The sequence below is a fragment of the Mustela nivalis genome (genome assembly GCF_964662115.1).
Source record: "Mustela nivalis genome assembly, chromosome: 7".
Classification (NCBI taxonomy): Eukaryota; Metazoa; Chordata; class Mammalia; order Carnivora; family Mustelidae; genus Mustela; species Mustela nivalis.
The window spans coordinates 95,700,211-95,724,293 of record NC_139026.1 but is presented as its reverse complement, the minus strand read 5'-3'; the positions used below and the strand labels follow the sequence as shown (position 1 = coordinate 95,724,293).

The following is a 24,083-nucleotide window of genomic DNA, read 5'->3' as shown; positions in this document are numbered from 1 at the left end:
TTCCCTTCTCCCCTTTCCTTGTCTCTGAGGTCAGATTCCCCTTCAGGCTCCTGAACATCTGTCTGCCTCAGAGAACTAGTGCAGCAAGAAGGCACTAGTGCAGTGCCTTCTCCTTCTAACTCTGGAGAGGCTGAGATTGACTTAGATTTCTGAGGACTGAGTTCTGTATCCTGAGCCCAAGGAGGAAACCCGGGCTCAGGGAACATGTTGAAGGCAATTTTTTTTTTTTAAGATTTTATTCATTTATTTGACAGACAGAGCTCACAAGTAGGCAGAGAGGCAGGCAGAGAGAGAGAGAGGAGGAGGCAGGCTCCCCACTGAGCAGAGAGCCTGATGTAGGGCTCAATCCCAGGACCCTGGGATCATGAGCAGAGCCAAAGGCAGAGGCTTAACCTACTGAGCCACCCAGGTGCCCCGGCAAATATGTCTTGAATCAAAGTGTAGCTTCCTTACATTATATGTTAATTTAACCCCACCCCCGGCAAAAGGTGTATCTTCCTAGTAAGAACCTTCCTGAGCTGGGGAATCTCTAGGTCCTACATGTCAGCAGACAAGTGGAACTGTTCTAAAGCTGGAAGCCAGAGCAAAGTGGTCCGTGTCACTCAGTGTGGCCACATGGACCCGAGAGCAGAGTGCAGTGAAGGGGTGAGGGGGCACTGCACTAGCCATGTTTCCTTTCTGGGCAGGACTGGGGCTTTTCAAGGGCATATGTCAGCATTTATAAAAGTAGTCCAAAGAGCAGACAAGTTGGGGGTAGGAAAAAATGTTCCAGAAAGACAGTGATCAGGAGGGAAATGAAAGACTTCAAGATGCCAGAGAGCCAGGAGGCCCGACTGTCTTCACAGCTATCTGGATTGAGGAGGCCAGACTTCTGAGCAGAGCTTGTCCATCTATTCCCTGCAAAGCTGTGTGATTGTATCTGGCAGCCCGGGTGGGCCTCAACTACCTCCTGGGCTTGTATCTCCAAGACAAGTACATCGTCATCACGGGCTGTGACTTGGGCTTAGGGAACCTGCTGGCCCAGCAGCTGGACCTGTGAAGCTTGAGGGTGCTCGCCTTGTGTCTGACAGAGGAGGCAGCCCAGCTTCTGAGAGGCCAGACGTCAGACAGGCTGGGGACGGTGATCCTGGACATCACCAAGACAGAGAGCATCTCTGCGACTGCCCAGTGGGTGAAGGAGCATGTGGGGAACAGAGGTAACACCCAGATTCATTTGTGTCCCTTCATTGCTTCTCTCTGTGCAAGAAAGACCTCTCTTCTGCTAACTGGGATGATTCCCAGGATGTTTTCCAGAACTTGAAGTCATACTAGCTTTCTTCACCTCACCCAGCTTATCAGAAGAACCTCTTCTCTCCCCGCTGCCCGCCAACATCGAGACCTTGGAGCTCTGGACTTTTGGGGAGAGTGTGACCTGATGAGGATTTGCCTTCCCAGAATTCCCCTTTACGGTGCCCTCTCTCAGCAGAAGTTCTGGATTTCTTGATGCTGAGTGTCTCGGGAGGCTCACTTCCTGGAGGAGTTGCTGAGACAGGGGACCTGGCCTAAAGGTTGGCATCGGTGGCTGGGGACATTGCCGGGGCTGGGTCCTGCTCTCAGCACTTCAACAGTACTTCGTGGTATGCTGTGAAATTGTTTCCGACATTGTATTCATCTCATTCAATATATGTAATGTCTTGGTAAACTTCTTTGTTGTGCTGTCCCCAAGGCTTCCCAAGTCCTTGCCCCTCTGCCTGTCTGCTTTGCAGGAGGGAGCTCTCCTACTTCGGAGTGAAGATGTGATTGAGCCTGGTTACTTCAAAACTAATATCAGCAGCCCTGAAAAGATTTCTAGGGCCACCCAGGAGGCATGGGATCAGGCCAGCCTGGAGGTGAAGGAGATCTATGGGGAGAAGTTCCTGGCGTCTGGTGAGTGAACTGTGGTCTGGGGAGAGAGAAGCAAACCTTTGTGTGGTGTCCTGGGCCCATCTTAGCAGACCCAGGGCCCTCCTCCAAGCTCAGAGTCCCCCACACAGAAAGTACATGGTCCCATGTGGATACCTGGTGACCTCAGGAAGACACAGACTTGTTAGGCCTGTGACCGCTGTTTCCTCTAATGCCCTAGTTGTTTGGGGAGGAACCTGAAGCCAAGTGAGGGAAGAAGACAGACATGGATTCCTGGCAAGCCGGCATGAGAACCGCTGGTTTTCAGGTGCTCAGATGGCTAGTGTTTATAGGGACCTTGGTTTCTGCAGAGCACACGTTCCCATGATGGAGCCAGAGGGGGCTTAGAGTGGAGAGTGTTCCTGTGGTAGGAGGTAGGACAGGCTCCACTGAAATCCATGCGCTCAATCAGGCAGAGTTGTGTCTCTACAGTTTGGGGCTCCCACTCCGGGGGGGCGGAGGGGGCATTCCTATAGAGCTGGAAACACGCTTGCACAGCTAGTACTCATGCCTTGCCCTTTCTAGCTCCCTTTCCCATCACCTGTGGCTCCCCTTTTCAGAAGAGCCACACTGGATGGAGAAAAGGGAACGAGGTTGGGGGTCGTGCAGCCCGGAAGGTGGCCCCGCTGAGCCTCCAGCAGGGCACCACCAGGGGGCGCGCGCCTCCGTCCCAGCGCGCACTTGGCTTGAGCCGGACTCCCCCTCCGCAGGGCGCCACTGGAGATCTCAGTGCAGAGATTCGCAGCGACCAGTCTCTATCCCCCTGGGGCCTCTGCAGGCCTTCTTGTTCGAGCCCCCACAGCTCCCAGGTAAGTGAGGGGCACCCCAGCCTCTTTTCTCTTACCGCCCTCTCTGACCTTCCTGCGGTTCTTCCCACGTGAGATGGACTCTGAAGCTCCTCGCAGCCCCAGAGAGCTGCGGCAAGCGTTCACGTTGCTTTGAGGATTTCCAAGAGTGCAGCAGCGCGCCTTGAGGGCTGGGAGATGTCTCTGCTCTCTGGTCCCCTTGAAAACTGGTGGGGAAGGCACTTGTGGTCACTGAGGAAGAAACCCTCTGGTTCCTTGCAAGTAAAGGAATATGGTCTGCTCCCTTAGTGGGGTTTGGTGTCCAGTTAGGATGCGCATGTTGCCTTGCATCCCTGAGCGTTTCCAGGGCTCCTTCCTTTCTTCTTCCTCTAGCCTTTGGGCAGCACGTTAGGAGGGTCCTGGTGGTGACCCCAGGAAGCAGGGACGGTTTCATTTCTGCAGCCCTGTCCATGCTGCCACCGCCTCCCACCTTGAGAGACAAACACTTTAAGACTAGTCAGCTCCCCACACAAAACAACTAAAGGCTTAATCGGTGCCCCTTCATGTCTTTTTCACCTGCTGGGGGAAACTTGGGGGCAGGTGAGCCTCTGGTTCCTGTGGGGCAGTCTCTCTGCCGCTCTCCCCACCCCGTGCCTCTCCTATTTCTCATTTACCAGGTGGAGCTGTATAAATGCGGATAGTGCAAGAGATACCCAGAGCAGTCCAAATGACTTCTGTTCTTGTCCCAGCCCCAGCTCCGTCCACTCTCCTTTTGTAGAAGTGGCGTCCTCTGCCTCACCCTGAACCCCCTCCATGGATAGCCATTCTCCAGTCCTTTCTTTAGTCTGCTAAGGGGGCATCTCCTGCCTCCTCCCACCATCACCCAAACACACACGGAACCAACATCTTTGCAGTTACATGGGATTACCACCCTGCCTGCTCGGATGGGGTTTAGGACACCCCCTAACTTGGCCCCTGAGCAAATCGGTCTTTTCGGCCTTTGGAGTCTTGTCTGGGCTGGATTTCAGTCTTTTCTGCCTTTGGAATCTGTGGCTGGGCTGGATTCTGGCTGTGGGAGGGCAGAGTGCAAGGCAAGCAGGCGCCCCGGGCCCAGGGACGGGGCATCTCCACGGAGTGAGACCCCCTTGGGCCAAGTGCTTCCTTTCCACCTTCCCAGCAACTGGGAGCCGTGTCTCTCCTGCGTGTCTCTCCCATTCCCTTCTCCCCTTTCCTTGCTTCTGAGGTCAGATTCCCCTTCCAGCTCCTGAACATCTGTCTGCCTCAGAGAACTACTGCAGCAGGAGGGGACCTTCTACTCAGTGCCTTCTCCTTCTAACCCCTGGAGAGGCTGACGGTGGCTTAGATTTCTGAGGACTGAGTTCTGTATCCTGAGCCCAAGGAAGAAACCCCGGCCAAAGTGTAAGCCAGCAGGCCCAGGTCACACAGCTGGTTGGTAGCAAAGCTGGGTTTTAAAACCATGTGTGCCTTTTTTTTTTTTTAAGATTTTATTTACTATTTGAGAGAGAGAACGAGAGAGAGAGAGAGAGCGAGCATGGAGTGGAGGGGTCAGAGGGAAAAGCAGACTCCCTGCAGAGCAGGGAGCCCAATGAGGGACTCGATCCTGGGACTCCAGGATCATGACCTGGGCTGAAGGCAGTCGCTTAACCAGCTGAGCCACCCAGGTGCCCCCAAACCACATGCATCTTGATTCATGGTGTATCTGTCATCTTTATAAGAATCTCCAGTAAGTCAGGGAGACCAGGGTTCTAGCCTTGAATAAGAACGAAGAAGACAGTTCTGAAGCATGAGATCTAGGACATAGGGGACCCCAGTGTGTGTGTGTGTGTGTGTGTGTGTGTGTGAGAGAGAGAGAGAGAGAGAGAGAGAGGGAGAGAGAGAGAGAGAGAGAAGGTGAGCAGAGGGAAATGGGAGGAGCACAAGAACTGGAAGAAGGTAAAGCATCTGGGAAAATCATCTCTGTGTCAAACGATTCTTGGTGAAATCCGATGGCATCTGGTAGAAAGGGCGTAAGTGTAACCAAAGAGCATGGAAGATGGCACCGGAATCAATAATACCCACTGAAGATGGCGACCGGGAAAAGCTCGGGGACGCTCTGTCAGACAGCCTGGAGGGTGGCCAATTGCATGTGTTCTTAAGTCGTCCTGCCTGATCACTGGCCACACTCTTGTTTCATTTCAGCCTGTGCGTTACCTGCAAAGCCATGTGGCTATGCCTGGTGGCGCTTGTGGGCCTCTACTTCCTCCTGCGCTGGTACCGGGAGAGGCAGGTGGTGAGCCACCTCCAAGACAAATTCGTCTTCATCACAGGCTGTGACTCGGGCTTTGGGAACCTGCTGGCCCGGCAACTGGACCTGCGAGGCTTGAGGGTGCTGGCCGCGTGTCTGACGGAGGAGGGGGCCCAGCAGCTGAGAGGCCAGACGTCAGACAGGCTGGAGACGGTGATCCTGGACGTCACCAAGACAGATAGCATCTCGGCGGCCGCCCAGTGGGTGAAGGAGCGAGTCGGGGACAGAGGTAAGGCCCGATTCCTGTTTGTGTCTCTTTGCTACTTCTCTCTGCACCAGGGAGACCTCTCTTTTCTGAAACTGGGGAGGTTCCTGAGATGTTCTGACTTTCAAAGGCTCAAGCTCGGGAGTTTCCAGAGCAGAAGGCCTGCAGTGCCTGGGTCTGAGCTCACGGTTAGATGAGCCCAGCCTAAGTTTCGGGCCAAAAGTCTGGAGGAGGTGTTGGGCCCTCGAGGCTTGTGATGGGGTAGCACAGGGCCGGGCCAGGCTGGACCCAGGCTCCTGGTCTCAGCAGGTGCACTGTTTTTGGATGGGCCCTTCACACCCGGGCCTCTAGGGTGTTAAGATCAGCCGTGCTTGACTTAGGAGGACACTGAGGCTCGGAGAACTGAAGGGACTTCTAGTCAAACATGGGTGAGGGGTCCTGCTCTTTCTCCTCTATTATGCTGCCTGCTCTTCTCGGGAAAGAGGACATCACTGATGTCTTTTTTTGTGATTAAAAGTGTAAAACACATTCGTAGAAAACATAGACGAGTATTAAGATAAAAGAACATTTCCCAAAGCCCGGTTTCCATAGTCACTCTCTATATTATTATGTATCCTCTGATCAGCATTTTCATCATCAAATCTTTTCCAAAACGTAATATTCAATGTCTGTACATCCAGGCATGCTACAAGACCACCCTTCATTGGAGCCATCCTATAGCGTTGTCTGCTGACATTTGTTTTCCACTTTTGCTGGCAGAAATAATGTCTCAGTGGAGATTTCTGTACAAAAGCTTTGTTTCCATTCTCAGTAATGTTAAGTAAAATACAAGAACTGGATCAGAGAGCAGAGAGCATTTATTTATTTATTTATTTATTTATTTATTTATTTATTTATTTGACAGACAGAGATCACAAGTAGGAGAGATGCAGGCAGAGAGAGAGAGGAGGAAGCAGGCTTCCCGCCAAAGCAGAGAGCCCGATGCGGGACCCGATCCCAGGACCCTGGGATCACGACCTGAGCCGAAAGCAGAGGCTTTAACCCACTGAGCCACCCAGGCGTCCCAAGAGAGCATGCATTTCTTTAAGGCAAAGGAGGGATGAGTATCACAGGGGGCCTTCTTCCCTATCCAGTATCCCCAGGGTCAAACCCTGTCCCTCCTCCCCACCCCCCACCTCTCCCTACCACCAGCCCTTTGTCACTGAGGACTATTTCAAATCCCTTGTGTGTCTCTTCTCCCCATCTCTCTCCGGGGAGCTTTCCTGAAAGCTGAGGCAGCTAGGGACTTAGGAGGAGGGGGTGAGAGTGACCTTTTGGGAGGGTGAAGGTGACCCTTCCTGGGGCTAAGGTAAGACCTTCAGTCTCACCTCCTCCAGAAGCCTGGCCCAGGCTCACCGTCGGGGGGACTTTGGAATTCTCTAGCACAAAGGCCGGCCTTGGCTTCCTGACGCAGACAGCCTTGGATATGGTGCAGGCTGTTGCAAAGCCTGTCCCCAGGTGTCCAGGGCAGGCCTGTTCTCTAGATTACCCTGATGCTGGAATTTCAGGTCTGTCTTTCGCAACAGAGCTTGGGCAGTCAGTTTTCATGTGTTTTTTCTTCCTTTCACTTATTTTTAAATTTTCTTTTCCCTTCTTCGCTGGTTTCCTCTTCATTTTTGTCACTTAGCCATTCCTGTCTACCTCTTGCTGTCTCTTTCCTATGAGAGTTGTGAACCCCATGCTATTATCTGGAACTCTGGGCACGCTCTTCACAAAAAGGGGTTTATTACCTCCTGTATGCCAGGTCCATAGGAGCAGGAAGACGGGAAGGAGCGTTCAGTTCATTCTAGCTCAGTGGGCATCCAGAAGATCAGTGTACGTGTAGACCCTGGCCCTCTCGTCCCCAGTTCCTCTCCTGAACGCTTGTCCTTTGTACCATGTAGGCATTGTTGTTGGTTCTGTAAAAAAAGTGAATCGGGAGGTGACTTGGGACTATAGCTGCATCTCACTCAGGCACACAGACAATGTTGCTCTCTCCCTGTCCTGTGCCCAGGACTCTGGGGCCTGGTGAATAACGCTGGCGTCTCTGTGCCCACGGCACCCAATGAGTGGCTGACCAAGCATGACTTCATGAAGATACTCGACGTGAACCTGTTGGGCTTGTTGGAGGTGACCCTGAGCCTGCTGTCGCTAGTGAGGAAGGCGAGGGGCCGCGTGGTCAATGTCTCCAGCATCATGGGCCGGCTCTCCATTTTGGGTGGGGGCTACTGCATCTCCAAGTATGGCGTTGAGGCCTTCTCAGACTCCCTCAGGTATTGGACTAGGACAGAGGCCCTCCCTCAGTCCTCCTGCTTCTGTGCTTCAGGGGGAGGATTTTCTAGGGCTTCTTTTCCTCACAGCCTCAGAGGCTCTTCCTTCCGGATGCTTCTTTCTTGCTTTGTGCCAGACATTCTCTGGGAAGCACCGTCCTGTGTTCTGGGTGTTGGAATGGGCCCCAGGTGTATAGAACTGGGTTTCACCCACCACTGCCCCGGGGGGGGGGGGGACCCACGGTAGGGAAGTGTCTGAGGCAGCATTGGACCTGAGATCGTTTGGCTACAGAGCTCATGTCCATAATTCCTATAATGTTCAGCTTTGGGGGGCCTTCCACGTGAGGGGTTCAGCATTTGACTTCGTTCAGTAATTACTTCTTGGCACTTCTGTGAGTATACAAGATATGTGTCTGATCTAAAAAGTCTGACAGCAGAGGGGCAACTGGGTGGCTCAGTTGGTTAAGCATCTGCCTTCAGCTCAGGTCATGATCTCAAGGGTCTTGGGATCGAGTCCCACTTTGGGCTCCCGGCTCAGTGCAGAGTCTGCTTCTCCCTCTCCTTCTGCCCACTCTTCGTGCTCTCCTTCTCTCTTTCTCTCTCTTTCTCAAATAAATCGATAAAATCTTGAAGAAAAAAAAATCTGACGGCTGAGAAAAGGGACAAGAGAGACACAGATACTGTGACCATCTCTCATGATGGTTGTGACCAAGCCAGTTAGCCGTGGTGGTGGTGGTGGCTAGCGGAATGAGGGGAAGGTCCTGGAGAAGGGCCAGAGCTGAGGATTGAAGAAATGGATTTGGCACCCGGGCAAAGTTGAGTGGGAAGGCCTGCTGTGTGAGGGAACGACTTGAGCCCAAGCCCAAGCCCAGGGTGAGTCATGGCTGCCTCCCTACGCTGCCGGGTCCTCCAGGCTACTGGACAAAGCCCGGCTGGACAGGGGGCCTGCTGGGCACATGGGTATGGGGACAGGGTGGGAGTGGGGGTCCAGACAGGTTGCAAACCTTCATGCTGCTGGCAGCAGGACTCCGTGAAAGGTGTTTACTCAGGTTTGTCAAATCAGCCTCTGGTGAACCAGGCAGAAGTTGGCTCTGGGTCTGAGGGAGCTGAGATGCAGGCTAAGGTGTTCCTCAGAGAACCGAAGACAGAAGAGGAAGGGAGGGGGTCTGAGGAGGGGTGAGCTGGAGTAAAATGGGCCAAGTCTGGAGATGGATTGGATGTGTGGGGAAACAGGAGGAGATGGCCCATGAACAGTGTCCTGCGGCAGCTGAGGTGGGATGTGAGCTCAGGAGTGCAGACAGTGCTGGGAAACACACACACGTTATATACGGACTACGCCGATCATTATTTTCTCCCCTTGGCCGCTGCTCTTGGAACCTTCCCAAGCTTTTGGGTTGCTCCCACCCCAATGCTGAGTTCAGTGTATACCAAGTTTGTTTGTTTGTTGTGTTTGTCCCCGGGGCCTCCCAAGTCCTTGCTTGCCCCTCTGCCTGTCTGCCTTGCAGGAGGGAGCTCTCCTACTTTGGAGTGAAGGTAGCTGTGATCGAGCCTGGTTACTTCAGCACTAACATCAGCAGCCCTGAGAAGATTTCTAGGGCCACCCAGGAGGCATGGGATCAGGCCAGCCCAGAGGTGAAGGAGATCTATGGGGAGAAGTTCCTGGCATCTTGTGAGTGAGCTGTGGGCTGGGGAGAGGGAAGTAAAGCCCATCCCTAGTGCCTCCTACAGACCTGGGCCCCTCCTCTAGGCTCTGAGTCCCCCACACAGAGGGGACATTTCCTTCCATCTCCATGGTGACCTCAGGGAAGACCCAGGCTTGTTAGACCTGGGACCACTGTTTCATCTGATGCCCTTGTTGTTTGGGGAGGAAACCGAAGCCAGAGAGGGAAGAAGACAGACATGGATTCCTGGCAAGCCAGCATGAGAACTGCTGGTTTTCAGGTGCTCAGATGGCTAGCGTTTGCAGAGACCTCAGTTTCTGCAGAACAGACACGTTCCCACGATGGAGCCAGAGGGGGCTTAGTGAGGAAAGTGTTCCTGTGGTAGGAGGTGGGACAGGCTCCGCTGAACTCCATGGAGTCAACCTCCATGGAGGTGACCTGGGAGAGGTGGCGTGGTGGGGTGCTTTTTGTAACTCTTTCCTTCAGTTGATCCTGAAGCAAGAAGACTGGAATGTAAGACTATGTCGTTCTTTTTGGACAGTCAAGAAATCAATCGAAAAGCTGGAGTCATTGTGTTGCAACAACCTGTACTTGGTGACAGACTGCATGGAGCACGCACTGACGGCCCGCCACCCCCGTACCCGGTACTCCCCAGGCTGGGACGCCAAGCTCTTCTACCTCCCCATGAGCTACATGCCCACCGTGCTGGTGGATGCCATCATTTCCTGGAGCTCCCTGAAGCCCCTTAAGGCTCTGTAACCCAAGCTGCAGTGCATGGTAAGAGGGAGTTGGGTCCAATGTGAGGGCGGGGATGCCTCAGGGGGCGAGAGAGAGATGGAGAGAGGGGGGAATCTCATGTCACCAAGGACGCCTGCCTCACCTTCCTCCCCACCTCCTCCCCAGGCTTCCCTGGGACATTACTCAGGACTCTGGAGCTATAAGGAGGAAAGAATCAAGTTTTGTGGCTGAGGAATAGGGATTCCAAAGCACACACCCATGTCTGGTTCCTTGAATGGCTTCTCAAGGCTCTGAGCATTTTTGGCCCTCCTGCCACCTTGAGGAATCCATACTCTTGGCAGCGTCAGCAGCAGGGGGGTCTCAGCCCCCACCTGCTCTGCCTCTGTCCCCCTACTCAGGGTGTCCTTCTCCCATAGGATGGACACAGCCTGGGGGAGTTAATGTCCCTCTCCACTGAAGATACCTGTGATAGAATGGAGATGTGTATGATGACCCCAGCCTGCGCCATTAGCCTGAGGTGCCAGCTCCCAGACCTTGGCTGAAAGGACATGTATATAATTGGGATCATGACACAGGACACAGAAACCAGTTACCGGCTTTCAGTTGGTTGGCTCAATCGGTTAAGTGTCTGCCTTTGACTCAGGTCATGATCCCAGAGTCCTGGGATCAAGCCTCCTGGTTGGGCGCTCTGCTCAGCGGGGAGTCTGCTTCTCCCTCTCCCTCTGGTTGCCACTCCCCCTGCTTGTGTGCTCTCTGTCTCTCAAGCAAATAAATAAAAAGAAAGAAAGAATGGAAGGAAGGAAGGAACGAACAAATGAACAAACCAGCTGTTGAGTTGTTTTGAAACCTTGATGTCCATTGATTATTTTTGACTCAAAAGTTGAAACTTTGCCTAGGTCCAGTGATGGGAACTGTGGCCTTGGGGAGCAGTGGGCTGTGAGTCCACGAAAGGAGGAGCCCGGTGCCTTTATGGAGATCAAGGGAACAGGGGGATAACCTGAGGGGGATTTCAAGAGGGGAGTTAGATCACCCCCTTCCTTCCACAGAAGTGGGGGGCCAATGTTTCCTTTCCAGGATTTATCAAGTAACGTGGGGTCACAGGAGACCCATGGGTGGACAGACAAGGAGAAGTCGCCAAAGCACTGGCAGGCCCCAGTCCCTTTCCCAGGGACATCAAGCCTCTTCCCTCAGCAGCATCCTCTCTGCAGCCCTCTGACCCCTCCTTTAGATTTATGCCCCCAACTGCGGCCTTCCCCAGCTTCCGCAGCCCAGGTCTCCCTTCCCCCATCCTCCAGGGGAGGAGAGTGGGAGTCACTTGTGGACCCCAGTCTTTCGTTTCCTGCTAACCTTTGCTGAGCACCTACTGTGTGCCGGGCAGGAATTTCCTCGGTTACCCAGCGCTTCCTGCAACCACGGACTCTCTATGTCCCCACTTCTCTGAAGATGTTCTGAGTAAGGACTGAACAGAGAAAGCATTTGCAGAGAGTGGTGTTGGTTCCTGAGCTGAGGACAAATGAGCTGGGAGCTGTCTCATCAGGTGTCTAAGTTTTCTTCCCTCAGTTTCAGACCAAGGCCATATAGCCTTTAGGGGGATCTGATACTACAGAATGACATTAGTGTTCTTGGTGAAAACAAAACAAGGTCATATGTTGGTGTGTCATTCATTCTGACCCATGCAGTAGATGCTAGAAATGGTCTGGAGGAGCTCTAGGCCCCTCTCTGCTGACCACACTAGTGAGCAGAGGTGTGGATGGAGCCCAACCACCAGCCTGACCTGTCAGCCTCAGGTGCCTACTCAACAGGGGGACTTGTCATCAGAGAGTGGGGCATTTCAAGCCCTAGGAAAAGAGCCCTTCTCCGTGGTTCCCATTCCCCACTGCATGACCTGCTTTTCATAGCTGTTGGGAGTCTGAACCCAGGGGAGCACTGCCGTAATCATCCGTCAGCATAGAGACCCATGAAATGGTGAGTCGGGCCAGGTCCTGTGTTGGAGTCGTTCCAAGTCATCCTTTTCTAAATCCAGAGACAGCCCCTGGATGTCACCTGTCTTCTCAAGAACTAGGATACTCCTGGGACTACTCAGCCCTTGAGCGACATTGTCGGACTTCCCTTAGCCAAGATTGCTCTATTCACCTACCCGGGAGTCAGGGTTGGGACATACCTCCCTAGCTGAGCGTGGGAGTTGTGCCTTGGGCTGGGTGTGCCATGGGTAAGGTTTGCCTCCACCACTTCCCAACTCTGTCCCACACAGGGTTTGGATCTGCCCCCCAGGGGTGTGCCCATGATCTGACCTCTCGCTCCCACCATCCTTGCTATAGAATGGCTGAGCTCTCTGGTTTTTCCTGAGGCAACATGTACGTTATTTGATTCTGAAGCTCACTAACCTTCATGGGTAGTGGCGCATAGAGATGCTTCTTTGGCTCTTCACCTTAGGAAATTTGTGGCTCCGCTTCTGTCAGAGCTTTTGGACCCGGAAGATGTGGGTGAGTGGCCCCCAGTCCCTCAGGATGAGCTGGTGGCCAGGGTCATCTTGGGGAATCGTGTCACTAGAGGTTTATTCTAAGAGCTGCCATAGACTCCAACATCCTTCTGTCCCTGCATCTCAGGGTCCTAGGTGTGGCTCCTCTCTCTCATCTCTTACTTCTTTTTCTTTATCAGCTTCCCTCCTAATTTTGGTGAGTTCTTTGCTCCCCTTGATTCCTGGTCTCCCCTGCCTCTGTACATCCGATTAGCCACTGTGTCAGCTGACTTCATCATCCCTTCCTTCCACTGTCACACAACCCCCACCAGGCTTCTCAGCTCACCAGATCACCTAGTGTGTGCCTAGTCCTAGAGGTGGAAGGAAATGCCCACTGGGGGCCCTGCCCTGGGGTACTAGATATTGTGTCTTCTGTCCGTAACTTTGTGTATTTGCCTGGTCACTGGTTCAGGAGAGCTGGGCCTGCCTGGAGTGCTGTGAGGTTCCTCGTTGGTATCAACTCCTAAGGACCCAGTCCTGGAGCTTCTCCTCTTTCCAGTTTTCAGAAATAGCCTCCCTGTAGGTGGGCCCTGCTACCTCTGGTCTCAGGACCTTGGAGGCACTTCTACTCTGGGGGTGACGCTTTCTTTTTCTTCTTATCATGGAGATTCACCTAAGGGCAGAGAATTCCAAAGAGCTAGTAACCTCAAACTCATTTCTTTGTGGGTTTGGGGGGGAGGGGCGTGGGCAAAACCAATTCTGCTTGTTTTACATTAATGAATTTGTCTTAACTTTTTCCCCTGAAAATAAAAATTAAGCTTATCGACGTGTCTGCCCTCATGACAAACGATTTCGGTCCCTGGGCCGGAGGTGGGGATTTCCAGGAAGGCTCTCTGGGCGGAGTCCTCCTTTCTCACCCACACTGCTCAGACCACCCAGGACAAGCCCCGTCTCAGCATCGACCTCACCAGAAAGGTCTTTCCCATCCTTGGCAGCTTCCCCCATCAGGGCTGGGGGAGAGCGAGAGGCAGCCACCAGGACTGTCTGAGGTCACACAACTTCAGGTTGGACTTGAATTTCTTGCATCTAGGCTAATTGGTGTGTTGATGCATCCACCTCTAGAAATTATAAAGTGGCTCACCCGGGAGCCCTGGGTCTGTTGCCAGTGGTAGAGGGAGGAGAGCTCTTCTCAGTGGGTTCCAGCAGACTGCCAGCTGGGGCTCAGAGGACCAGCCTCTCCCACTGTCTCCTGAGCCCAGGCTTCTTGGCCGTCACTTTCCCCCTGCTCCATGGCGGCTATCACGGATCTCTCCTTTATGTACCGCTGGTTTAAGAACTGCAATCTGGTGCGCAACCTTTCAGACAAGTACGTCTTCATCACGGGCTGTGACTCGGGCTTCGGGAACCTGCTGGCCCGGCAGCTGGTCGATCGGGGCATGCGGGTGCTGGCTGCTTGCTTCACAGAGGAGGGTGCCCAGAAGCTTCGGCAGGATACCTCTTACCGGCTGCAGACCATCCTCTTGGATGTCACCAAGACCGAGAGCATACAGGCAGCGACCCAGTGGGTGAGAGACCAAGTGGGCGAGCAAGGTGGGGCAAATCACATTCTTCAGCTCTCTCGGTGTTTTCTTCTCTCTTTCTCCCCCAGACATCTGACAGTGATCAGGGACACTGTTGTTCAGATGCGGTGGGAGAGGGGATGGAGAGAGGGGGCTGGGGCTCCGGCTCAGCGGGATTGGAAACCGTTGTGTGGTTTGGTCAGCTCATATGAAGGGGGTGATTTCCCAAGGAAGTTTTCTCTGCCAGAGACTCAGAGGGGTGGGGGGAGGCTGCCACAGGAGGCGGGAGAAGGAAGATGTGTTCTGTACGTCCAAGGCGCTAAAGATGGAGTTGCCTTTCCAGGACCTGGGAAGTCCCAGCCATCAGCTCCTATGGCAATGTGAGCACGTTTCTTCTTGGGATTGGACTGGGGGAAGGGGAAAGGGAACACGAGGTTGGACTCCCTGAGTGGGGGTGTTTGCTGTCCTTGACTTTGTCAGGCTAGAAGGCAGGAGAGAGAGAGAGAGAGATCTGTCCTCTTCCCCACATCATGGTGGATGTTGGGTTAACTTCAGGTTAAATGCTGACATCAGAGTGACCACTCCTTCTGGGAAGAGAGCCTGTGGGCTGGCTGGGCTGGGCTGCCCAGGAAGCTTCCTGCACGAAGGACATGGGCACAGGAACAGGAGGAACGGGATGGCTCTGGTGTGGAACAGCAGCCCAAGGGAAGTTCTAACTCCTAAGGGGACTAGTCTGGGGGCCCCCACAACGGGTGGGGGCCAGAGAGCCCTGGGGCCCAGGAGGGGCCAAACAGTAACTCCTTTCTTTACTTTTCTCCTTAGCATTTACCACTATCCAATATACAACTTACTTATTTTTCTTATTTATTGTCTGTTTTCCCCTGTTTAGAATAAAGCTTCCCGGGCAGGGCCAGGGGTGGGAGGGGGAGGGGCTTTTTGTCTCTTTTCCTTATCTATCCTTAGTACCCAGACAGTGTCTGGCATCTAGTAAGGTGCTCAGTAAATTTTTGTTGAATGAACTAATTGATGAATAATTGAGTGAGAGTCAGTCTCTTTCTTCAATAGGCTGCCTTGCCCAGTGCCCTACATTTTCAGCCTTGAGCCACTTGTGTTCATGAGTCATTGGGTATATTAGGTTCTTATTCCTGCTGTAATAAATTAAAGCAGTAACTTAGTGGCTTAAAACAACACAAATTTCGGGGTGCCTGGGTGGCTCAGTTAGTTAAGCATCTGCCTTTGGCTCAGGTCATGATCCCAGAGTCCTAAGACCGAGCTCCCCCACCCTCAGGCTTCTTGCTCAGCAGAGAGCCTGCTTCTGCCTCTGCATCTTCCCTACCCTCCCCCCATTGGTTGCTCTTTCTCTCTCTCTCTCAAATAAATGAATAAAATCTTTAAAAATATATAAAACAACACAAATTTATTAACTTATACTTCTAGAGGTCAGAAGTCCAAAATGGGTCTCACTGAGCTGGAATCAAGGTGTCAACAGAGGTGCATTGCTTCTGGAGGCCCTAGAGGAGAGTCCATCTCATTGCCTCTCCCAGTTTCTAGAGGTTTCCTGCATTTCTTAGCTCATGACCCTGTTCCCCCATTTTCAAGACCAACAAGGTAGGGCCAAGTCCTTCTCTCTCCTGTCTCCTGCCTCCTTCTTCCACCTAAAAAACCCTCTGTTTATATTGGTTTCATCAGGCTAGTCCAGGATAATCTTCCCATTTTAAGGTCCGGTGATTAACAATTTGACTTCCATGTGCTTTCTTAATTCCTTTTTCCCATGTAACCCACCCTGTTCATAGGTTCTAGGGACTAGTATGGGGACATGTTGGAGGGGCTGTTATTCTGCCTACCCCAATGGGCAACATCCTTGGTCTAAAAAGTGCTGGCAAAGCGAGGGGGCAGGGTTTCTGGCATGCTTTCTTGTTGCCCCTGAGATGTCTGGCCTCACAGGTCGGCACAGCCTTAGAGCTATTCACACTGCTCTAGTTATTCTTTGCAGGAAAAAAATGAAGGTAGTCCTGGTTGGCCAGCGGGCAGAGCTATTGGCCAGGGTGATCACAGGTCGTCGCCAAGAGGCCACTTGGGTTTTATAGTCTTTGGGTCCCAGGAGCCTCATTGCCTCATCTGTAAGATGAAAGAGTCTCCTGTGGCTGGGAAGGTCCGAGTCCTACCAGGCAGCCGGTCTCCTGGCATCTCTTTAGTTAGAGGAAGGCAGGAAGGTATGGTGGGAGCATGGCTTGTGTGTGGACCCCAGGCCTAAAATGAGCAGTGGACCACAAGTGGTGTTTACATCTAGACCTGCCATTGGAAGAGTGGAGTTTTGCTGGGAGGGGAATCTTGAGGCTGCAGCTGTCAAGGGGGCTGGTGGAATGAAGGGAGGGGAAGGGAAGGGAAGAAGTCAGGACAGTGGGGTTTATGGAATCTTTGAATGAAAGAGCTGGAAAGTGTCCTTAGGTATCATTTAGAGACTTTCCAACATGTTTTTAGCATCAAACACCCTCCTCCAAGTGGAATTTCACTTGGAAGTTCAGTGTGTAAAACAAATGAAAGTGAGGCCTCCCCTGCAGGTTCTGGGGTTTAGCCTGGAAGGGTCTCCAGATTGCAGGCTACAGGCTGGAAGCAGATGTTCTGCCCAGGCGATGAAGGACCTGAGGCCCTTCATCGAGAGAAGAAGTGACTTGTCAGGAGCTGGAGGTAGAACCAGGACTAGAACTTAAGGTCCTTCAAGCGTGGGTCCTTGCAGAGTTGAATGACAATACTCAGCATTATTTCTCTCCATTTACACCAACTCAAATTAAATATCTGAAAGAGAGCTCTTATTACATTTTTTTCATGTTTTAATTAATGTTTCATGTTTTATTTAAATGTGTTACATATTTACTTATGAATATTAATGTCCTCTCTGGTTTGTGAGCTCCTTGAGGGATAAGACCCTGTCTTGTTCACTTCATGTCTCTATCACCTTCCCCTGTAATTGACCAAGACTAGATAATGGAGGGATGAATGGATGAATGTGGGAGTGGATGAATGGAGTTGGTAATGTGCAAAATGGAGTGGGTTTCTTACACTTAGGTGAATAGAGAGGAGGAAGCATGAAGGCTGAAGGACTTCAGGAAAACTAATTAGTAAAAGGTATATCTTCCTCTGGCCCATCACAATGCCCCACCACAAGCCATCAGCCGGGCCATCTTGTGCCCTGGCAGCCCTGGGCTGGTGGGTGGGGGACTCTGATGCCTTTCCGGAGACACGAATGATTTCTGTGTGGTTCTCTCTCCCTCCGTCACACCCCCAGGCCTCTGGGCCCTGGTGAACAATGCTGGTGTAGGCCTGCCCAGTGGACCCAATGAATGGCTGATGAAGGAGGACTTCGTGAAGGTGATCAATGTGAACCTGGTAGGACTGATCGAAGTGACCCTCCATATGCTACCCCTGGTCAAAAAAGCTCGGGGCAGGATCGTCAACATGTCCAGCTCTGGAGGTCGTGTGGCTGTCATTGGTGGCGGCTACTGTGTCTCCAAGTTTGGTGTCGAGGCCTTCTCTGACAGCATCAGGTGACTGGGCCCCGGGACAAAACCACTCTGGGTGGGAGTCCTGCAGGTTTCACCTCAGGAAGAGAGGGCTAGGGAGGATAGCATGTGGGCAGGGGAGTTCTGGAGGTGGGGAGCTAACAGTAGCAGGAAGAAGCCTCATCCTCAGGGGCCTTCCCCAAGGACTGGGAGAAGGAATGAGGAGAAGAGGAGGCTGGTGATGGGGGCTGTCTTCGTGCCCTTCCCTTGAGCTGTCCCAAAGCGACTGAAACTATGTTTGGGCTTATGGGAGTAGGAGGGGGAGTCTCTCATGCAGACAGAGAAGTCTGGGGGCAGAGAGGCCCAAGGGAGACCCTCAGAGGAGGATTCAGGCCTTGCCCAGACGCCTCATTCCCTTTGCCGTGTGGTTGTCAGGTCTGGGGCCGAGTGGGAGGAACCTGGTAGGAGGCAGAGCTTTGGTCTAGATTCACCATTGACTTCTTTCCTGCTGCGTTTGCCTAATGCAGATTGCTTGGGAAAGGGCTGAGGCCCTTATTTGCATGAAGGCAGTGCCAAGCTGGTACAGGAGTGGGGGAGCGGCTCTAGGTTCCTGGGGAGGTAAGCCCCTATAGAGGTGTCAGAAGTGACTCTCCCAGACGATCCTTTGTCATTTTGGGGCCCCAGACTGAATCCAACTCTTCTTTCCCAGGCGTGAGCTCTACTACTTTGGGGTGAAAGTCAGCATCATTGAGCCCGGGAACTATCGAACATCCATCCTGGGCAAGGAGGGCCTGGTGTCCCGCATGCAAAGGCTGTGGGAACGGTTGCCTCAGGAGACCCGGGATAGCTATGGGGAGGAGTACTTCCGCAACTGTGAGTTCTCTGGGGGGGGGGGGGGGGGGAAGGGGTCTCTGAGAGGAACAGCAAGACCTTGGGGATCATTGACTCATTTTCATTGCAGAGTTAAGGGCATGGAGGCTCAGAAGGGTTAAGGACCCAAGGTCACAAAACTAGTGGCAGGGCTGGGATTTGAGAATTGAGACCAGGGGAGAACTGCTCAGAGTGGTAGAACCATAGCCTTCATGGGGAGAGGAGTGTTAGGGGAGATGCTGCCCACTCCTGACCCCTGGTATTCATTATTCTGTAAGCAAACAGGTGAAAATGCACTGCCATGAGTGCAGAGAAGTTATTCAGAGCACAGTTGATTCACTGCAATAGTTTTCTCTTTAGGAAACTAAGAGGGGCTTCATTGGCATTGGGGGGTGAAGCGTACTTAAACTACACTGTCCTGCCCTCATCAACCACTCACCCGGGTCTTGCCCAGAAGAGGTGAATTCTCTATCTTCCCAGACCATCTCCCAAGTTGGGCCAGCTGTTTTTTCTGTGGTTTTCAAGTTTTAATCCCTTATTGGCAAGTCTGACTCTCAGGCACCATTTCCTCCGGAGTTCTTGGGGCTCTCATTGAAGCAGTCCCAGTGGCTTGCCGGTGTCCCAGGCAAAGGTGTACATCAGGGACCCATAAGTGTGCCATGTGGCTTGTTTCCTATTTGTGTTGTGAGCTTTGGCAGACTTGGACCACTCAGATGCCTTGCTCCCATCCTTATCGCCTCAGGCCTGTGCACAAGATGCAAACAGAATAGCCCCTCATGTTTGTTAGAGCCTTACAACAGACCAGTCTGTGCCTTAGATCATTTGAGCCACACAATGGTCTCATGACAAAGGCCAGGGCCTTAAAAAAAAAAAAGATGTAAAAAAAAAATCTTTAAATTTTTTTAAATTAAAATTTTTAACATTTTAAAAAATTAATTAAGTTATTTATTTCAGGGAGAGAGAGAGAGTGCCTGCATGTGCACAAGCATAGGGGGAGGGGCAGAGGGAGAAGCAGACACCCCTCTGAGCAGGGAGCCCCACCCCAGGGCTCCGAGATCATGACCTGAGCTAAAGACAGATGCTTAACTGACTGAGCCACCGAGGCACCCCTGTTACTATTTTTTAATAACATTTTTTTTTTCTTGCATGCTTTTGTAGAAAATCTGGGATCTCTAGGACCTCTATAGGAGAAAAAAAGAGCCTCCGGTGACTAGGAATCCCACCAGCCAGACAGTATTTTTACTTATTTTCTTCCAATTTTTCCCATGCACTTGTATACACTTTTTTTCTATTCTGTCCTCCCACATCGTCTACCCTTCATCTTTATTATTCTCTAGAGCAGATATTATTATCCTCGTTTTACAGATGATGGAAGTTTAAGCTCCAAGTCACACAACTAATAAGTGGCAGAACTGGGCACAGTTCTTCTCATTGCTAATTCAACACACAGTTCTTGAGTTCAGGAAGAGAAGTAAGATTATTTACAAGGGCATTTGCCTAAGGGACAACCTGCAGGGTGTGGTAGATCGGCCTGACACATGGGATCAGGGATCTGATGGAAAGGGAGTTTGGATAGAATGCAGAAGAAACCATGTCTTATGAAGAGTAACAGAGCCGTTGACCTTCCTTCCCTCTTGCGTCTTCAAACAGATACTGACAAGTTAAAAAACATGATGCAGCTGGCAGAGCCAAGGATCAGCGAGGTCACCAACAGCATGGAGCACGCCATCATTTCCCGGAGCCCCCGCATCCGCTATAACCCGGGCCTGGACGCCAAACTCCTCTACATCCCATTAGCTAAGTTGCCCACCCCTGTGACAGATTTCATCCTGAGCCGGTACCTTCCAAAGCCAGCAGACAGTGTCTGAGCTGGGGAAGTCCAGGGATGGTCAGTAGAGTGTGGAGGAGGGAGGGGGGTGGGAGAAGAGACTGTAGGGTCCCAAGAGGTGGTATCAGACATTCTGAGGGACGCTTTGCTTGGCTGACACCCACTGCCGGAGAATTTATGGATAACTTCTAGCAGAAGACAAGTGCCTCTTCCCACTTACTGGGACTCTGCAGAAACCCCAGCTGGCCTTTGCAGATGCAAAGACCTACAGCATGGCCTCAAGAACATCTGTGACTCATTAGGGATACGGGTTTTTCTGGACATGAAAATGTCAAGGGGAGGAAACCGAGCTCCTGCTGAATCATGAGCCTCTGTCAGTTATCACCAGCACTGGGAAATACTGCAGGATAGTCGAGCCCACAGAAGCATCTCAACGACTTTCCTACTGAGTCTCTAAATATGCATTAACCTCATTCCCACAACCCATTATTTAAAATATGTAGTAGAGCAGACAGGGAGTGCAAGATTATATCAAGTAAAAGTTTATGATGTTTTCTTTCTATACAGATCTCTCTGTTCATAGATGGTTGGGATCCACATAAAATAACATTCATTTATTTAATCACCATTGATTAATTTTTCAAGTATTTATTGAGTGCCTGCAACATACCAGGCACTGTGTAAGTGCTGGAAGGATGTAAAGAGGATTAAATCATGGTCTTGGGTTTTTTTGTTTTTTATTTTGTGGTTCTGTTTTTTAACACAATATCTAGTAGCAGAGATAGGACAAACAGTGACAGAAGAAACAGAAATCAGAAAATCACATTTTTAGCTACGAGGAACCCAGAGGCCATCTAATCCAGGCGATCATAATCGCCTGGTTAGTTAAAAATACAGATTCCTGGCCCCAGTGTTAGATTATCTGATTCAGTAGCTTGGGACGGGGCCCAGGAATCTGTGTTTGTAACAAGGTGATGATTCTGTTGTCCTTGGGTGCATGGGAACCACCGATATAGCTCCACAGTAGTACCGAATGCTCAGAGGAGGAAGTGACCTATCCAAGGCCTCTCAAGGTGATGGCCAAGACAAAACTCAGTGTTCAGAGTTACAGTTACAGAGAATACATTTTTGACATTAGTAACATTGTCAAGTAAGTCATGAAACTAAATTAAAAAAAAAACAAACACCAAACTTCTAAGTCATGTGAAGTTCTATTGAAAAGACGTTTTTGCTCTTGAGAGTGGTCATGTAATACAAGTCAAATGTGAATTTTTAAAATTAAAATGTCTTTATTGGTGTCTCTTCAACATCCAACTGAACTGGAAAATGACAAAATGAATGTTTAATTACCTCTGCAGAGACCTTTTTTCCAAATAAGGTCACATTCACGGGTTCCAGGAATTATGGCTTTAGTAATAAAGAAAGGACAGGATTCAGTGTTTGAATAATAGCATCGAGGATGCAGATTCTTTCTACTTTGCTCTGCCACCCAGTTTTGGCTTTATCCCACTTATCTTTAGTTGTGGTGTGACTGCCAATGGCACTGGGAACTCTGTGCTTTTCCATTCACAATTTACTGGAGAAGAAAGGGCCTGTCTTTCCATGGCATTAAAGATTAAGAAGTCTATTTCCCAGAGCCCTCACCAAGACTCTCCTTGAGACACAAATTTGTCCCCAGCTGGCTTAGATTTGTCCATCCCTGAACAAATCATGGGCAAGGGGGTAAGTTGCCATGAATAGTTTAGATTAATTGGGACATGGTGGGGAGTGAGTCATAATGCCTACTGCCCAGGAAAATTCAAAACTTAGACTCTGTTATTAAAAGAGTTGAATCTAGGGTGCCTGGGTGGCTCAGTGGGTTAAGCCGCTGCCTTCGGCTCAGGTCATGATCTCAGGGTCCTGGGATCAAGTCCCACATCGGGCTCTCTGCTCAGCAGGGAGCCTGCTTCCTCCTCTCTCTCTCTGCCTGCCTCTCTGCCTACTTGTGATCTCTCTCTGTCAAATAAATAAATAAAATCTTTGAAAAAAAAAAAAAAGAGTTGAATCTAGGTCAAAAACAAATTTTCTTTCCTGAAGGCACAATACTTGGGATAGACCATGACTAGGTAATATTTTGAGATATTAATTTCTACATGTTCATTGTTCCCTGTTTTCCCATTTCTCCTTTCCCTACTCAGGTAGGAAGATAATTTAGTACTGCTTTACCTAGGGTAAGATATTTGAACAAATACATTTCCTGCATCTTCTCCCCACGTTAGTTTCTTCCTCCAACCTTAATATTTTTAGAGAAAACACTGGAATTGGGGAAATAAACAAAAGGGAATGTGACTTGTGGATGTACACAGTGTCTCAAAGAAGCAGGCCCTTTTCCTCAAGACAAGGAGATTCATTCTGGCTGATAAGCGAATGAGGTTTGGCTCTTCCAGAGGAGGAAAGGCCATTCACTTTGTGGAAGAACCTCGGGGAGGTGGCAAGACTCGAAAGAGTGATGGCTTCATTGTATGTTTAGGTAGATGAGACCCTGGGTGACTTCATGTAAGACACCTGTGTCCCACCATAACAGGAAGGCAGTAGAGATTCACCAGATATAAAGAGTATATAAAGACTGGGATGGCAGACACTTAAGTGGTAACCTATGCATACAGAAGACTTGATTTTTTGCTCTAAGGGCTATCCCCGCCTCCCACCCTATCATTAATGGTTAAGGTGTTCGTTGGCTTTTTAAAAATTTGTGGGCTGAGATTAAAATCTGCTCCAGGGGCACCTGGGTGGCTCAGTGGGTTAAAGCCTCTGCCTTTGGCTCAGGTCATGATCTCAGGGTCCTGGGATCGAGCCCCACATCGGGCTCTCTGCTCAGTGGGGAGTCTGCTTCTCCCTCTCTCTCTGCCTGCTTGTGATCTCTGTCTGTCAAATAAATAAATAAAATCTTTATAAAAAATAAAATAAAATCTTCTCCAGTATTACAGTCTAGTTTCTTTCATATTAGGATTATAACTTTTGTATAGCTTTTTGTATTTTCCTGAAGTTTTAAGTTAACTTTTTTTATGCGCTTACTCAACTTCTTAATCAAATTATCTCCACATGTTTTTGTTTTGTTTTGTTTGGATTTCAAGCATAGAAGTAATATGATCTGATTTACATTTTGGAAAGTACTCTGTGGAGACTGAAATGAGGGAGCAATGGTGGAAACAAAGGGACCATTGCATAGTCCAAGAAAGAAATAATGGTACTATAGGTTAAAGTGGTGGTCATGGGGATAATGAGAATGAATGAAATCAGTATATAATTTGGAGGCAGAACCACTGAAGGATTTTAATCAGTTACTCTGTCAAAAAAGAATTTATTATGCTCCTACTATGTGCCAGGTGTAGTTCTAGATGCTGGAGTTAGAGTGGTAGACAAGACTGAGTCCTTGTCTCCAAGCAGTTTGTATCCTGATGGAGTGGAAGTGCTGGGCAATACACAAATAAAAAAACAAATGAAATAATCTTATATACTGATACATGCCATTAAGCAGAGAAAATTTAGTAATGTAATAGATGACCAAGGTAGTTGTTTACCTTTTTTTAACCAATGTTATTGAGATAAAATTTATATTAAACAAAATGCATCCTTTTGACTATAAAGTTTGATGAGTTTTGACTTAGAAATACATCTGTGCAACCACCATGCCAAGATATAGGACATTTATCTCATCCCAAAAAGCTCACTGGTGCCTCTTTGAGGTAAATCTTCCCTCCTTTCAATAACACTGGTTTCTGCCAAGTCTCTAGACAACCATTGATGAGCCTGCTGTCTCTATAGATTTCTTTTGATTTTTTCTTTTTATTTTTATTCATTTCCTTAAAAAATTTTTTTTAATTTACATTCAATTTAGTTAACATATAGTGTATTATTAGTTTCCAGGGTAGAATTTAGTGATTCATCAGTTGCATGTAACACCCATGCTCATTACATCAAGTGCCC

General features: G+C 50.2%; 2 protein-coding genes across 4 annotated transcripts; both read left to right on the top strand.

The window, feature by feature from the left end:
- The first annotated feature begins 790 nt into the window (after positions 1–790).
- Positions 791–10,725, top strand: RDH16 (retinol dehydrogenase 16). 3 transcript variants are annotated; one of them, XM_082738702.1, is made up of 9 exons: positions 797–1,196; positions 1,331–1,547; positions 1,746–1,905; positions 2,631–2,729; positions 4,905–5,239; positions 7,248–7,506; positions 9,009–9,172; positions 9,706–9,941; positions 10,319–10,725. In XM_082738702.1, the coding sequence occupies exons 3-8, from the start codon at positions 1,847–1,849 to the stop codon at positions 9,921–9,923; spliced, it is 1,134 nt and encodes a 377-aa protein (XP_082594828.1). In that variant the 5' UTR covers positions 797–1,196; positions 1,331–1,547; positions 1,746–1,846; the 3' UTR covers positions 9,924–9,941; positions 10,319–10,725. The 3 variants fall into 3 exon arrangements, with proteins under 3 accessions (XP_082594829.1, XP_082594828.1, XP_082594827.1); XM_082738703.1 differs by lacking the exon at positions 1,331–1,547 and having other exon boundaries at positions 791–1,196; positions 5,033–5,239; XM_082738701.1 differs by having other exon boundaries at positions 797–1,547.
- Positions 10,726–10,864: 139 nt separating this feature from the next.
- Positions 10,865–20,677, top strand: SDR9C7 (short chain dehydrogenase/reductase family 9C member 7). The gene is made up of 4 exons (XM_082738704.1): positions 10,865–13,950; positions 17,206–17,464; positions 18,129–18,292; positions 19,940–20,677. The coding sequence occupies exons 1-4, from the start codon at positions 13,650–13,652 to the stop codon at positions 20,155–20,157; spliced, it is 942 nt and encodes a 313-aa protein (XP_082594830.1). The 5' UTR covers positions 10,865–13,649; the 3' UTR covers positions 20,158–20,677.
- Positions 20,678–24,083: the final 3,406 nt, after the last annotated feature.